Raw genomic sequence first — 17418 nt, forward strand, 5'->3', positions numbered from 1 at the left:
CATACTGCCTCAATTTGACCCCTTCTCGCCCCAATCTGATGATGACGAAGACACGGTCCCCCTCCAACAAAATCCAGCTAATACCCCCGCAAGAGGGGGAATAAAGGGTATGAAGGGGGCCCCAGTGTTATATGTCACATTCACTCCCTCGCAGGCATCCACCTTAATCACACAGTTACCAGACCCTGACCATCAACCCATGCCATTTTATCGTAGATTGGCCCAGATCCAGAAAAATTATTCTGCCACATGGAGGGATTTAGAGAGTCTGTGTGAAATAAAGGCTGGGGACGCGTATTGGCCGCTAATGAAAAATTCTTTGGCCAATTGTATTGCCCGTAATTACCCTGACACTTCCTATGAGTCTGGTGTGGAATTCTGTGATCAAATTAAAACCTGGGCACAGAATAGGCTGGCTGATCAGGCTGTTAACATTTACGATATCTTGCAGGACAAAGCAGAATCAGTGGAAAAATTTCAAGTGCGACTGCTACAAGTATTCGACGACTTGGGATTCAATCGATATAACAAACCTCATGCCCAAATGTTGTCTTCCACCTTCGTGGGTGGGCTAAAGGACCACATTAAGAAGGGACTGACCACCGCCCGCCCGGAGTACCGTACACTGCCCCTTGACACACTGGCACTGGTTGCGAAGGGTTTGGAAGCTTTGCAGTCGAAATCAAAACCCACTCCTCTCATGGTGACTGATACCGCTCCTGATGGGAAGAAACAATGGAAACAGATAACTTGTTTCAATTGCGGAAAACTGGGTCACCGCATGCGAGACTGCAGAGCACCCAAACGTGCTAACAACACGCAACACCGCAGCGATCTCCCTCCTCCACCCGCTCCTACTCCTCACTGCCAACAAGCTCAGCAATAGGATCTCGGCAAACCTGTGTCCCCTACCCCTGTGATGGCAGCTACTTCCGAAGGAAATGGTCCCCTTGCAAAGATTACTTTACCTATACAGGGCACTCCCACCACATTCCTGATAGACACAGGCGCAGCCAGAAGCGTAATCAGGACTCAAGACCTTCCTAATCAAGCCACTATATCTGATATGGACATCTCCTGTGTCGGGGTCGACGGCACTCCACGGAAGAACCCTTTAACCTGCCAGCTTCAAGTAGGCTCCTTCTCCGGACTGCTAGCTCGATTTGTGGTGTCCCCCACATGTCCCTTGAACCTCCTGGGCACGGATTTGCTGTCCCGATTACAAGCCAAGGTGGTATTCCTTCCTGATGGTTCCGTGACGGTCTCCACCCCACTGGATCATGAGGAGGCGTCCACCCTGTGTTCCGTTCCCCTCCTCCTTTCTGCTGACCAGGATGTACTCTCCACCTCCATCCCTGATCCTATGGTCACAAGGCCCCGAAGACATAGGGCGTCTCCGTGTGCCCCCCATTGTAGTCCACTTAAAGGAAGGCGCCTCTCTGCCCCGAAAACCACAGTATCCACTCAAACCTGCACAATCTCAAGCTATAACTAAACAGCTGCAGACCCTTCTGGCCAATGGGGCAATCATCCAACGCGCCTCTCCATGTAACACTCCTCTTTTTCCAGTAAAGAAAAAAGGAAAAGCAGGTAAACCTGACAAATACCGGTTAGTACAGGATTTGAGAGCAGTCAACGACGCTACAATTATGGAAACACCTTTGGTGTCCAACCCTCACACCATTCTATCCGGAATCCCTCCTTCTTCCACTCACTTTACGGTGATAGACTTGGCGAATGCATTCTATTGCGTTCCTTTGCATGAAGACTGCTGGTACCTTTTTGCATTCACTCACGAACACCGACAATACGTTTGGACAGTCCTGCCACAGGGGGCACAGAATTCGCCTACCCATTTCTCGTTAGCTCTGACTTCTATTTTGGACTCTTGGAGGAGTTCCAACCCCACCGTCACCCTTCTGCAGTATGTGGACGACCTGTTGCTTTGTTCCCCAGACCTAAGCTCTGCCGAGAGCGCTTCAGAAAGTCTGCTTCACTATCTGGCCGCACAAGGTTGTAAGGCCTCAAGAGACAAACTTCAATGGTGTCAACTGTCTGTTGTGTTCGTTGGTCAAAGCATCTCACAAGGTACAAGACACATCACCCAAGAACGAGTAAAGGCTTTGGAGGACATAGCCCTCCCATTGGGACATAAACCGCTGCATGCTTTCCTTGGCCTCATCTCATACTGTAGAAGCTTCTCTACTTATGCAGCCCCTCTATGATGTGTTGAAATCTAACCCTTTTACCATGACGCCTGAGGCCGCTGACAACTTTGCAACTCTGAAGCATATTCTCTCTACCGCTCCAGCTCTTGGTCTTCCCGACTATAAAAAACCTTTCAAACTGTTTGTCTCTGAACGCCAAGGTCATGCTTTTGGAGTTTTAGCTCAATCCCAAGGATCACGACTACGACCGATTGGCTACTTCTCTGGCCAATTGGATAATGTGGCGAAAGGAAGCCCATCTTGCATGAGGGCGGCATATGCTGCCAACCTACTGCTTGACAAGACTTCTGATATAATACTTGGACATGAGTGCGTTCTGTTGGCACCTCATTATATCACTGCCATCCTCAACCAGACGCAACCAAAACATATGTCTGCTGCCAGACATCTACGACTACAATGCTCCCTGCTCATACCCGACAATGTCACTCTTCAACGCTGCACTATCCTTAACCCCTCCACACTTCTGCCAATTCCTGAAGGGGGGGTAGATGGAAGTAACTACGACAGTATGAAGGAAGCATTTGATTCACATGACTGTTTTGAACTTATGCAACAGGAGACATCACACCTTCCCACTGTTAGTGCACATCCTTTGGAGAATACAGACATTACTATGTTTATAGACGGGTCAAGATTTGCAGATGACACAGGAAAGTTCCATGTCGGTTACGCTGTAACCACCACTGACACTGTGCTCAAAGCAGAATCTCTACCCCCGTCATTTTCAGCCCAGGAAGCGGAGTTAAAGGCCCTTACAGCTGCATGCCAATTGGCTGAAGGAAAATGTGTTAACATCCACACGGACTCCCGCTATGCCCAAGGTGTGGCTCTGGACTTTGGTGTCATCTGGAAAACCAGAGGATACTTGACAGCCACAGGAACGCCCATAAAACATGGAAAATCTGTTGCTGACCTTATGAATGCACTATTGCTCCCTGAACAGGTAGCCATCCTAAAGGTCAAGGCTCACGGAAGACTAGCCTCCCCCGAGGCACTCGGAAATCACATGGCTGACCAAACAGCGAAAACGGCAGCCCTTGCCCCTGTGCAGGAATTGACAATCGATGTCGGGGCCGATTCCAAAGACATGACTCCACTCCTGCAAGTGGGATTCATAGACAACATTGAAATGCTGAAAACTTACCAAGCCAATGCAAGTAAGGAAGAGACAAATGGGTGGTTGGGAAAGGGTGCTACATTCAAGGACGGTGTATACACGAATAACAAGAGAGTGTGTATACCCAGAAGCCTCTACCCAGCACTGGTTCAGTGGGCCCATGGCCCTGCCCACATTTCAAAAAATTTGATGAACAATTTGATATCAAAGACTTATTTCGCTCCTGGCATCACCACTTTCACCCGGAATTATACAGCATCTTGTACAATCTGCGCCAAATGCAACCCAGGACGTCTAGAGAAAACTCCGAACATGCATCTGGCAAAACCTCTGTACCCTTTCCAGCGTATACAGATTGACCACATTCAAATGCCTAAGAGTGGGCGGTTTGAGTATGTTCTGGTGATCGTAGATATGTTCTCAGGATGGCCGGAAGCATATCCCGTGGCCAATATGACAGCAATCACTACCGCTAAAAAATTACTTACCGAAATTGTGTGCCGCTATGGTGTCCCGGAAGTCATAGAGAGTGACCAGGGTCCAGCGTTCACCGCTACCGTCACTAAGGAAATTTGGACTGCTCTCGGGGTCACCCTCCATTTCCATACTCCCTACCATCCTCAGAGTAGTGGAAAAGTAGAGCGTATGAATGGCACATTGAAAACCAGAATGTTAAAAATGTCGCAGGATACAGGAATGAAATGGCCAGATAGCCTGCCTATTGCTCTGTTCAGTGTCAGATACACACCAAGGGGGGAACACAAATTGTCACCATTTGAGATTTTGTTTGGGTCGGCCCCTAGACTAGGGTGTTATTTTCCTCAGCAGTTAATGTTACACTCTGATGTATTGACTGATTTTGTGTCTCAATTATCCAATGAACTAACCAAAGTGCATGCTCAGGTCTTTTCTTCTATTCCAGATCCATCTCTTGACACAGGGACTCACACTCTGCAGCCAGGAGATTGGGTTTTGGTCAAGAAATTTGTATGAAAGACTCCGTTGGAGCCCAGATTTGACGGTCCCTTCCAAGTTCTGCTTACCACCGCTACTTCAGTGAAGCTGGAAGGAAAACCTACCTGGATACACGCATCTCATTGCAAGAAAACCACACCTCCTGATACGACAAAATGATTGGTCTATATATCCTTTCAATCATGTGTTTCCCCATAGGGTGGGCTCAACAAGTCACTATTTTTAAAGGGGGGGCGGCTCAACGAGTCGCTATTACGATGGAGAATAAGGTGCCAACCTTTTGGTTCAACTCTTCTAATACTAATGTGGCAACATTCATTTTTTCTGCCTGTGACCTTTACCCTGATCGGTGTACGAGACATTTACACCGTCTAGGTGTGACTGGATATATTTGTGTGACCGATGAATACTTGGGTTACAGTTGCGATCATTGGGGTTCTGTCGGGTGGAACACTGGGACTCCATGGGGTTACCAACCACAATCAGCCATCTCTAAGGTAGATGACACAGGTAGATCCTTGCTGGAGCGTATGACCCTTAAAACAGGCCCGACTACTTCCAAATTCACTCTATCTATACAGCACCCCAGCTCTGGTGATGCTGACCATTACGTTTTTGGCCTGTATAACGCCGGTAATCAACCGCTACTATGGTTTGACTTAAAAGATATGTACCAGAATAATTATACTGATACACAGACGAATCCAATCAAACCCAACATAGCCACCCTGAATGATATGGTGGCAATTTCAAACCCTACTTTTGCAGACACTATGGCAGTCGAGACAGGATTTAGTGACGTCAATGTTTGGCTAGAATGGATACATTACACTGCTAACAAACATAACAGAAGAAATTGTTTTGTCTGCGGGGGGGCGCGCTCTCATCTTGGTACTGTACCCCTTGACCTCCTCAGCGAAGTGAAGGACTGTTTCCTTAGTTTATTCACTAATTCCACAACTAACCACTCCCTATGTGAGGTTTGGAAATCAGATTACCCAATTATCCCAAATCCACCAAGACAATGTTTAGGTATAACCATTTACCCCGGAAATTACACCTGTTATTATAACTACAATGCCACAGATGCTAGACCTGTCGGTAATTTCTCTGATGGCTACTGTTCTAACTATTCAGACGGTTCTGCTCCCCCTCTCCAGCGCCAGACTCAATCACTCAGTGATGTTTTTTGGATATGTGGTGATATGAGAATCAGGTCCCACCTACGTGGCAACTGGTATGGTGAGTGTGCCTTATGCAAAGCCATTATGCCTCTTCATATAATTCCCTGGGGTGAACCCACCGTTTCCAACCGATCCACTCATACCCGTCAAAAACGTAACGTTCTCCCTGGGGGTAGCCTTGATCCTCATGTCTATATTGATGCCATAGGTGTCCCTAGGGGGGTTCCCAACGAATTTAAAGCTTGTGATCAGGTTAAGGCTGGTTTTGAATCTCTAATTCCTCTGATAACTATCAACAAGAACGTTGACTGGATTAATTATATATATTATAATCAACAACGTTTTGTTAATTATACTAGAGATGCCCTCCAAGGCCTAGCAGAACAGTTAGAATCTACTTCTCAAATGACTGTCCAGAACAGGATTGCATTAGATATGTTACTTGCTGAAAGAGGTGGTGTTTGTAAGTTTTTAGATAAATCGACCACCTGCTGCACTTACATCCCTGACAATACTGGTCCTAACGGCAAGGTCACTCTTGCTATTAAGAAATTAGATGACCTATCAATTGAGTTGAAGAAAAATTCAGGCATCACTGATCCCTGGGACCAGTTTTTCGGTTGGCTGACTGGTTGGAAGAAGACACTGGCTCAAATTGGTGTTGTCCTTCTTATTGTTTTGCTTGTCACTTCATTTTTTGTTTGTTGCCTCCTTCCCTATATTAGAAAGCTAACTACTAAAGCTATTGATGCATCCACCCCTACCTTTCTGTGTCACCCAGGTGCCCCTTCTACTGATACTCCTTTGCCCCCATTACCCCCTACTACCCTCTCCTCTTACATTCCCCTCTTCTCCACTCAAGGCTAATTAGGGCTAATGCTGTTTGTCAAGCTGGAAGGGTTGGTCAATGGATTTGTGCAGGTCTCTCCAGACCAAGCTGAAGTTCCATACCCACCATTAGGGTGTATTCCCTCTGGAGCAGCTTACATACTTCTAATTAGGTAGGGACAGCAAAATAGACATTTTTAGGGGGGATTGTGGAGGACAGGTGTCTGTGCTACTTTATTATCTTCTAGATAAAAAGTCTATTTTACTGTTATGCTGTGTGTTATCACTTATTTCCTTGCTCAGCTATTTGCAAAACACATATCATATATCGCTACAAGCTAGGAAGAAACAAAGAGGAACCTCTTCACAGAAACAGGGTCATGCAAAGGAGGACATCACAACTGTCATGACGGTTTGTGGCTAAGCCATTCTGCACCTGTTTCCTGAAGACGACTGCTGAAGCATTACGAATAAGGACATATTATGATTTTTGTTATGATTATTGGCTATGCTGCTGAAACTCTTATATCCGGAGCTGCCAGCCAACACCCCACCTAACCTATATAACCCTCTGTGCCTTAGAATAAAGCAGAAGAAGCATTTTGTATACTGAACTGTCCGGTCTAGACCTTTGCACAAACTAATTAGGACGGGAATAGATACTCTCAGGACTAGTTACGTCCCTAACAGTATAATCACATTTACTTTACAGTACTACGCAATATGTTGGCGCTATATAAATACATGTTAATAATAATAATAATAATAACAATAAAATGGGGGTATGGGAGCATTACATTTTTATATACACCAATGCCTTTGTTCAGTTTATGTAACCTCTTTCCACAATACAGAATATTTTCAGCTTTTTCCCCTTGCTTTGTATTGTAATATAAAAAAAACTACAGTGCATCCAAGAGTCTGTATTCTCGTTAGCTTTTGCATTATGTTAATTACAACAATTATGACTTCCTATTTCAGAGAGGTGTGAGAAAATGAATGTGCATATTATAGTTTTTTTCTGTAGAATAAATCATGTGAATTCGGTGACTGTAGTTATGTTTGAGCTCTTTTTAGTGTTCTCAGCTCTATGCAAAAGCTGCAATCCCCGACTCAATCATGTACTGCCTTAGAGTAACAGTTCAAAATTCCTTTTCACATGAGAGTTATTAAACAGGTTAACAGAGTTGGATTAAAGCTTAGAGTCAGCTTACTAAGTAAATCTATTTCACATAAATCAGTTTTCATTTAGATTTAGGCATGACAGGACAAAATTTATTGTTCAATTTATGTGCATTGTATTTTGGTTTTTTTCCTTACTGAACAGATGCCTTACACTTGCTGTAATTCCACTTTGTAAGAAATTGCCATCTTGATTTTGTTATTTAATACGAAAGCTGTTGTTCAGGTAACTTACATGAAGCCCTGATTATCATAACAAATGTTTTCCTGTGACTACTAAGGTCTATGTCTGCTGTGGGGACCATAAAACTGATTGGGAGGGAGGGTTTCTGTGGGGGCAGATGAGAACCCAGAATAAAAGAACGCTGGACAAAGACGGACGGGGGGCAGCTGAGAGGAGGCAGCTAGAGAGCTGGAGAAGCCAGAGGAGCCTAGGACAAGAGAACATGTGAGGAATGCAGACCAGACGGGAAGGCAGAGATGAAGCTGAACTCTATTCCCCTACCTTTTTGGTAACAACAATGTAGACTTGTGTAATGCGTAACTGTAAATATTGTAATTATTGTTTAGTCTAAGTATAATCATTTATGTAGAACAATCAATTGATTTATTTTACAATACATCACTTTACTATACACTCATTGGTATGGATTCATTGTCTGCTTGCTCAAAAGAACCAGAAACCCTAGTAAGTGAGTTGAGGTATATAATTAATATTGATATAATATTATTAAAATTGATATATACTATAGAAACTTACAACTTGCTCATGTTAACTAAATGCAGAAATCTCTTGAAAAAATAATTTCAATAGGTACCAGGTAAATTTACCTTAACCTGCAGTATTGCAGCACCAATACTCATCCTATTTAGCAGTGGTGTAACTAGATGTTACTGGGCCCCACATTGCTAACTTGATCAATTTCTCTAAGATATATTTAAATTGCTCATTGTTTATGGCCTTACTGGGCCCTTTATATCTCTTGGGCCCCCTTCAATCAGTGGGTCTGCTTCCACTGTATTTATGTCCCTGCTAGTTAGAAATAACATGCTTCTTACTTAGGATATAAACCAGTGTAGAGTAGTCAGAACCAAATAGAGGATAGAAAATACAGCTGTGCAATTGTGCATGATGCATCAAAGCGACACTTGTGCACTATTTATCAGACTAGACTGGGCAGCCATATTGGTACTTTTAACAGTCTGCTGAGGTGCAAGGAGCATGTTTGGACACAAGCTCCTTTTAATGCATAGCATCAATAGATGGACAATTGCAAGTCATAAATTTTTTGGCACATTACCAGATATCAAAGAATTCTAAAAGCATAGTTAAAGTGGTGTGACAACCGCAGACCTGAACTTTAGACCTTTAGTACCCTCTGGTAAATGCTATAAGGTCCTGGACATTTACTTACTATCTGGTTTGACCACTGATGAGTGATGGGCAGGAGTCTAGTGCTGAGGAACCCAAGATACTCCCAATAATGGATAATGGCTGGATAATGAGTGGAAGCCATGGTAGGGTGAAAAGTAAGATTTAATGAATAAGTAGGAAGATAACAAAATTACATTAAAGGAATTGTTCAGTATAAAAATAAAAACTGGTTAATAAGCTGTGCAAAATTTTCATTATAGCTAGTTAGCGAAAAAAGTAATGTATAAAGGCTGGAGTGACTGGATGTCTAACATAATTGCCAGAACACATACAGCTCTCTTAGTTTCCACTACATTTTTGGCTAACCAACTATATTACAAATATTTTTTATTTTTTATTCATAATATCTATTTGCCCAGTTTTTATTTTACTTTGAACTGTTCCTTCAAGAGGCACAATAAGTTACAATACACGCCTGTGGTAGAGGCTAGAGACAGACAAAGGCACAATCTGGTAACAGGCCAGAAGGTCAGGACTAGCATAAGACAGGGGAGGTCTGAAAGGAAGGCAGAGGTTAGTGGCAGGCAGCAGGCAAGGAAGTTCCAGTAAACCATTAAAGGAGAATTAAAGTCTAACTAAAGAAGTAGTTAGACATTATGTTTTGGGCTTCCATACCAGCCCAAGGCAACCACAGTCCTTAGCAGAAAAGATTTGTGCCTCCAAATATGCCCCTATAGTTCCCCATCTTCCTTTCAGCCAATTCACTGCATATGCTCTGTGCTGCTGTCAGTTACTGAACTTAGGGACCAACTCATAATATACAGTACACATATAATATGCATGTCACAGATATAAGGTTGATTAATAATTAATACAGATAATTACTACATGGCAGCACAGAAACCAGTTAAACTAGGATGAGAATTCAGTAATCATCCCTGTAACATGAGCTTATAATATAGGCCAACTTAATTTGCTGCTTGATAATTGATAAACATATGCAAGTGCATATGTTTACCAAACAGAGATTTTTTGTTACAAAGTTATGATCATAAAGTTGATAAGTGTAATTAAAAAATATATCTGGAACGGTCCAATTCCTATGACGGACGAATGGCTAGTGTCAGAGGGTTGATATTTGTCACCCCCGCCCTCTATGACGCCATAACGCTATAGGGCCCAAGGCAGGATGGACTATAAGGGCTAATGGTCTACAGTGGACAATGGTCACTCATATAGCTGATACTAGGCCATACAAACAAAAGATCATCACTCTGTTACTTAAATTCCAGAGTGTCAGCATAACGCCAGCCTGTCTGGTGGGGCCCCTTCTTGCAGAAGTGCTGCTTAAATTACTGGAAATACCACAATGGCCTTGGTTAGCCAATAGCTGATTGCGAGGTTGTGGACCGTTGGAGCTAGGCACAGTATGTTACAACATTCTTTTGATAACATGTAAGACTAAGTAAATCATTTAGACATTAATTGTACAAGGAGGAGTCAGACTATGTATGGTATTGGCATACTCCCATTTGTTATCACCCCCATCTATGACATCAAAATGGGTATATAAACTTATGTTATATGGGAGTATCCTTGGAAAGCATTCGGGTACCACCCAGGTGACACACGACTGTTTCCCCAGGCAAAACCGTTTGTCTTGTATTTTGGACATAATAAACTACCTCATTGTATTTGAACTTGCACTATTTCGTGGTTTTGCTTTACGTACGAGGTCATAGAGGTACAAATATAACAACATTTGGTGACCCGCCGACGTGATATTCCCGGACGCTGGACGCCCAAGTTTTTCAGTCGGATCTTCAGGCAAGTTGAGAAGAGAGCTCCTGCTTCTTCAGGTGACAGGAGACTACCCGTGGAGATTTCTGCTCCAGGACGGATTTCCCGTGAAGCTTTACTCATGGATGAATGATACCCGCGCGGAAGGCTCTGATATAAGGTGAGCATCAATGTACTTTTCTAGTCTATTTTTACTGCTTATTATTGTGTTAAGTGTTGTACTAACCAGTTCTGATATTCTGCCGTTCATGATAGGAATACGCTTTTTTCCTTACTGTTTTTGTAATTTGTACGTACCTAGTTCCTTATCATGAGCAGTTAGATTAAGAAGAAAAAAAAATTCTGTCATAGCAATTACACATGCATGTTGATTTATGAATGACAAAGGATCCCTGACTGTTGTGATTGAATGATTGTGGTTGAAACTGGAACCCACACCCTCCGGAATCAACCGAGTGCATGAATAACTTTAGCTTAATCGTAAATTGTGTGATAGTGTCCATAAGGGAATCCATGACTCTATCTCAGAGTCTGCTTGCTGTTTAGGAGTTTTTCTGCGGTTCCTGTTTATAGGGCGACCTAACAGGCCAGAAAACGGAAAACTAGGTTTTCTGAAGGAAATTCTTTAGTGTGTGGTGTGTGAATCACTTTCCTGTCTGTTTGAATCTGCATATGTCAAAAGAGAGCCCTAGAAGCATCTAGGTGTCAAACATCTGCAGCTTCAAATCTATTTTCTCCCCTTACACTCAGTTTGTAAGTCCCACACTGTAAAAACACTACAGACACACTCCCACTTTCTTTGTTAGGGAGATTTCTTATGCCTTCAACAGAAGAAGATAGTAATTCTTCCAAGTACAACCTAGCGTTTGAAGCAATCTTATTTTTTTCGCCTTGTTAAATTTGGTTTTTCTTATTTACTATTGGAGGCGATATGTTTAATATGCTTAAACCTAAACCTCCCCCAGAACTTCTGGCTAAGGTGTGTGCCCAAAACCCCTTATGTCGTAAGGCTCTTGTAACATGTCAAAAGCATGGGTTAAGTGGGGTACAAGTAAGGATGCCACGTTTTCCTGGCCAGAAAACTGCAGCATTCTCCCTACAGATCTAGCTAGCCTGTTAGAACAGATCAATGTTAAATGTAAGGGCAAAGAATTAATAGCACATACCGCATGCCATGATGTCTGGCAAGCATATGCTCAGCAATACCCAGAAAAACCACCTGCATATGCCCCAGCTGAACAAGCCAACATAGACACTGCTCCGAGTTCAGCCAAATTATATCCCGTCCTTAACATGGACGCACAGGAGCAATTACAGACTGCCCTAAACACGCCTATTGGCAATCCTAGGGTAGCACAGGGCTATACTGCCCCGGCACTTCCCCCACCAACAAACTTGCAGACAGTGCCACATGCCAGTAATGAGGACTCATACTGGGCAGACGTCTCAGGGCGTCTTAAGCTTAGCAAAACCAACCCCTTTCGTCCTATTGAGGATGCTGCACACCAAACCCCCGTTAACACAGCACCTCCTCGTCAGGGTTTTCAGACTCCTACGGGAAATCGCCCTGAAGTCAGGGCACCTACACCTCTCGCTAGCATGTCTTTTGACGAGGAAGAGGATGAAAATGCCCATATTAGAAGATGCGGAAGCCCCGACAACTAGAGTCTTGGCAACTATTGTTACAAGACCAAAAAACACCACTCCAAAACAAAATTCCTTCTCCCCAAAGGATGTAGTAATCCGAGGAGAAGGGGGGGATAGCACTTTTGTAGATCCATGGGTTGACAATCTGGCCGGCTGGTCAGAATCTTTAAAACCTAATGTTACCCCATTTCCTAGAGAGGGAGCTCTGGACACCCGTAACTTGAATACAGCACGCCTCTGTATCCGAGGAGGCATGGGAGATCCAAATTGGGATAGACAATACATTATTAATGGTCTTAGCATTTGGGAGAAATATGAAAATCTGAGCGCACTTGCTAACATTGTCTCACCCTCACCCAAACAGATGTATCCTCTTATGCATACTACCAAAGGACTTAAATATGTCCCTTGGAACTTTGCCGATGTGGAAGGGATAATCAGGGCTCTGCCGCCTCTGTTAAGGGGGGCAGACCCCTGGATATCTAAATTTGAAAGACTAACTGCCGGCATGTCTCTATGCTTAGGCGATCTAAAAGCATTACTAGCTCAAATTCTTGGACGCTCAGCGCAGTCCATATGGAACGAGGCAGGACTTCCTCATATTGTTCTGTCCTCAGATTCTCACGACGGAGCTGAATTTAACCCTTACAGACCTAGAATTTTTGCAGCTCTCAGAGTTTGTTATCCCACTCACAAGGATTTCGGGAAACTAATGAATACTTCTCTCCCTGAAAGTGCAGACATAACTAAACACATTTCAGAATTCTTAGATCAATGGGCACAAGAAACAGGAATGGATCCTTACGAACCAAATGTAGTGCCACTTGTTTATCAGGCCCTCCGTAAAGGTTTCCCAGCCGCCTTACAGAAAAAATTAGATGCTATAGTCGGCTTAGATGCCAAATCATGGAAGGAGATTTATACTCATATCCTTCACTACCATAAAATCTATGAGGAAGACAGTAAAAAGGCAGAGAAGGATTTCAAAAACACCCAGCATAAACTCATGTCATTGCAAATTAAGGAACTCCAAGAGGGAGAAATCAAGCCCGAAAGCAAGCCCGCAGAACAAACACCAGAACCAACACCCACCACTGAGTCCTATTCTTTCAGGGAATTTTTAAAAGATTTCCCTCCCTTTTTGCAAATGTTCAGTCCGGTGGTCAATTTAACAACCCTAATAGAGGGAAATCTGGTGATTTTAAAGCTAATAACACACCCAAGGGTGTCTGTTTCAACTGTCACAAGCCAGGACATTATGCCCGTGTATGCCGTAGTCCAAAACGATTTGGCAATCAGTATAACTCTCCTAACTTTCAATCTCGCAACAATTCCAATGTTCAATCTTTTCCTAATTGGTCTCCACCCAGGAACCAATCTCAATGACTGTCTATGCTTTTACGGGTTCCCATGTCCACGGAAGAACCTTTTCTCACTGTTTCTATAGCAGAAATGCCTACATGTTTTTTGCTTGACTCAGGCGCTACAGTATCTGTTCTCTCTGTACTTCCTGCTGGTTTAACCCTTTCTTCCCAAACAGTCTCCACTACAGGATTTGATGGTAAGCCTCAGCTAAACCAATTCACCTCTGAAGTTCCAGTGACAATTGGGAATATCACCTGTTTACATGCTTTTGTCTATGCACCTGCATGTCCTGTCAATTTGCTAGGCAGAGACCTGTTAACCAAAGCTAACATCATTCTTGATTTTGCTGTCTCACGTCCAACTGTATTGTTTGCAACTACTGTCCCTTCTCCTGCAGATTCAGTTGATCCATTTGAAGATATACCTAAAGCAGTCTGGGCCACACCCGAGGCACCTTTTGGTAAGGCCGTTTCTGTTGAAGAGGTGCAAATTAATTTATGTCCAGGGTGTGATGGCCCCAAGGTACCACAGTACCCACTTAAAGCCCAGTCCATTCAGGGTGCAACACGGCATAATTGAACCAAGCGACTCTCCTTATAACACTCCTTTGTACCCAGTACAGAAGCCAAATGGCTCCTACCGTATAGTCCATGACTTACGGAAGTTAAATGAAGTAGTCGCAGCAGAGTTCCCCGTTGTTGCCAACCCTGCCACTCTCTTACAAGACAACCCCTTAAAGGAATATAATTCAGTTTTGGATTTATCCCAAGCATTTTATTGCATTCCTTTATCTCAACAATCCAGACCACTTTTTGCATTCACCTGCAACAATAACCGTTACCAGTGGACCCGCCTCGTAATGGGCGGAGCTGACAGTCCCTCGATCTTCAGCCGTGTACTCGCGACTGATCTGCAAACTTTCACTGACCTTTTACCTACTTCTGCTTTCCTAATCCAGTATGTTGACGACCTTCTGCTTTCTGCAGACACTGCTGAACTGTGCCAACACTACACTTGTGCCTTACTTTTGCATTTGCATACATGTGGTTATAAGGTCAATCGTTCAAAGCTGCAATTTTGTCAAACCTCAGTTACTTTTCTAGGCATGACACTCAGCAAGGGAGCCAAACTCATGGGTCCCCAGGTGCTCACTGATGTCCAACGTATGCATCTACCTACCTCAGTCAAAGAATGACGCAGTGTTTTGGGTCTGTTTAACTTCTGTCGCTTATGGATTCCTGCTTACAGTTCTCGCATACTTCCTTTCAGAAAATACCTCAAAGGCAATCCTCCTGGCTATGCTTGTGTCTCTCTGTCTCAATCTGACTCTACAGCTCTTGAATGTCTAATGTCTGATATTTTGCAGGCCCCACAACTCCATTTGCCGAACAGCTGTGAGCCTATCTACATGTACGTTTTTGCAAATGCAATCTGTTGGGCGGCAGTAGCCACCCAACAAGAGGGATGTATTATAGGACACTTTTCAGGAATTTTTACACCCATAGAACAAGCTTTCACTTCCTGTGAACGTAACATATGCGCTTGTGCAGCATCTGTAGAAAAACTCTATTCACATGTGATTGTTCCCAGTGTTATCATATACACCTCACATGACGTGCCAGCACTACTCAAAAGTAATACATTACACTTTGTGCCTGCACGCGTAGGACAATGCACGGCTGTGCTCCAACTAATCCTTTCAATAATCTTAAAGACTTATTGTTGTTCTCGGCTGAGAACCATGATTGTACCTCTGAGGAAATTCCAGAGGAACGTCCCTTTATGGGTATTGTCCCAGTAACAGATTTACCACCGTCACATGTTGTAATTTTCTCTGACGGTTCACAGACAGAAACACATACGGGCTTTGCCGTGTGTCAGATAGATCCTGACACCAAAGAAATTATACAGAAAAAACAATATGCATTACCACCAGATACATCAGCCTAATTAGCAGAGATAGCCGCCGCCTTAGAAGGTTTCCGGCTCATGAATGACAAAAACGGAGTTCTGTATACAGACTCAGCTTACGTCACTACCACCATACATACAAATGCATCTAAATGGCACAAGAGAGGTTTTGTTACAGGAAAAGGAACCCCACTACAACATCATGACACGATTCTTGCTATAATGGAAGTACTACAGGAAAGACACAACAAAGGTTTAAAAAACATCCTGTGAATGGGTAAAAGCACACCAACATAATGTCACAGATATTGTCGCATACGGCAATCAGATAGTTGACGAACTAGCAAAACAAACCACAAACCCACTAACCATTTTTGTACAAACACGAGCTAAGAAATATCTTTCCACTTCTAACCCTTTTGCACCCATCAGAGTAATGCAAGAAAGCGCCACTAGTGCAGAAACAGACAAATGAGTGGCTAATGAATGCTCTCATTACTATCACAATAACGAGCCTCCATATATTTGGATGCACCCTTCAGGTGTACCAGCATTACCCATAGGTGAGTGCCACCTATTGGCCCACCAGTTATACTACGGGTCACATATGCCAACAAATGACTTGATCAATACTATAAGGGAAATGTACTGGTGCCCAGATTTAAAAGATATTTGTAAAGCTGTGGTCAATACTTGTAATGTTTGTTTTACCAACACCAGTCATCAAACTCCAAGGATTCCTCCTGGAGCAATTCCAAGGCCTGCTGGCCCCTTCAGAGAATGGCATATCGATTTCACGGACATGGTAACTCCTTGCAAAGGATACAGGTATCTTTTGGTCATGATTGACCCATACTCTCAATGGTTAGAAGCTTTTCCATGTAGGAAGGAAACAGCTCTGGTTGTATTTGATAATCTATACAATGAAATCTTTCCCAGACATGGGATTCCTAAATCTATTGTTTCGGATAATGGAAGCCATTTCAAAAATCAACTCTGTGAGACATTTGCAAATTGTACTGATATCAAGTGGAGGTACGTGTCTGTGTACAAACCAACCTCCAATGGCATTGTGGAAAGAGCTAATGGTCTCTTAAAGACACAACTCAGAAAATTGACAGCTGCCACAAATGGCTCGTGGCTGGAATGTCTCCCAGCTGCATTGTTCATACTCCGCAACCATCCTATTAGGCGTTGTGGACTTACCCCATTTGAAATCACTACCGGTAGACGTATGTCTCTTATCCACACCATCAGTACACGTCCACTTCCCAATGCTGACAGCCCATACAATCTCATATGGTGCCTCCAGTTAGCACATCAAATGTCTGAAGTGAATATTTCCAAGGCACCTGTTGTTGTCACTCCTTCTTTTCTTTTTCAGGTCGGAGATCTAGTCTACAAGAGAAATTTTACTCGTAGCCGTTGGGACCAACCTATATATTCCGGTCCTTTTAAAATACAACAGCTCTCCCCCACTGCCGTATTACTTGAAAACCACGGGACATGGATTCATCTTCGAGACTGCTTGCCTTGTCCTTCTGTGTTTCCTACTTCCTCTCCACCCCCATAACAGCATTATGGGCTGACAATGAACTTTTAAAACTGCACAGTACTGCTGCCATGATTGAAAATAAGACTGACTGTTGGGTTTGCTCACATATTCCTACTCACAGCCTCGGTACCCCTATCCTTGGGGTCCCTTTTACATGGACTGATTTTGAAGACAGATATGTGATGGACTTTTCAACTCTTGATCCAGAATTGTCTAAATATAGGGAAATTTCTGGTAAAGGTGATGAA

General features: G+C 43.4%; 1 protein-coding gene across 1 annotated transcript; it reads left to right on the plus strand.

The window, feature by feature from the left end:
- The first annotated feature begins 4580 nt into the window (after positions 1-4580).
- Positions 4581-6374, plus strand: LOC108695786 (syncytin-1-like). Its single transcript, XM_018224752.1, has one exon. The coding sequence runs from the start codon at positions 4581-4583 to the stop codon at positions 6372-6374; it is 1794 nt and encodes a 597-aa protein (XP_018080241.1).
- Positions 6375-17418: the final 11044 nt, after the last annotated feature.

This window comes from Xenopus laevis, chromosome 7L, assembly GCF_017654675.1.
Source record: "Xenopus laevis strain J_2021 chromosome 7L, Xenopus_laevis_v10.1, whole genome shotgun sequence".
NCBI classification, from domain to species: Eukaryota; Metazoa; Chordata; class Amphibia; order Anura; family Pipidae; genus Xenopus; species Xenopus laevis.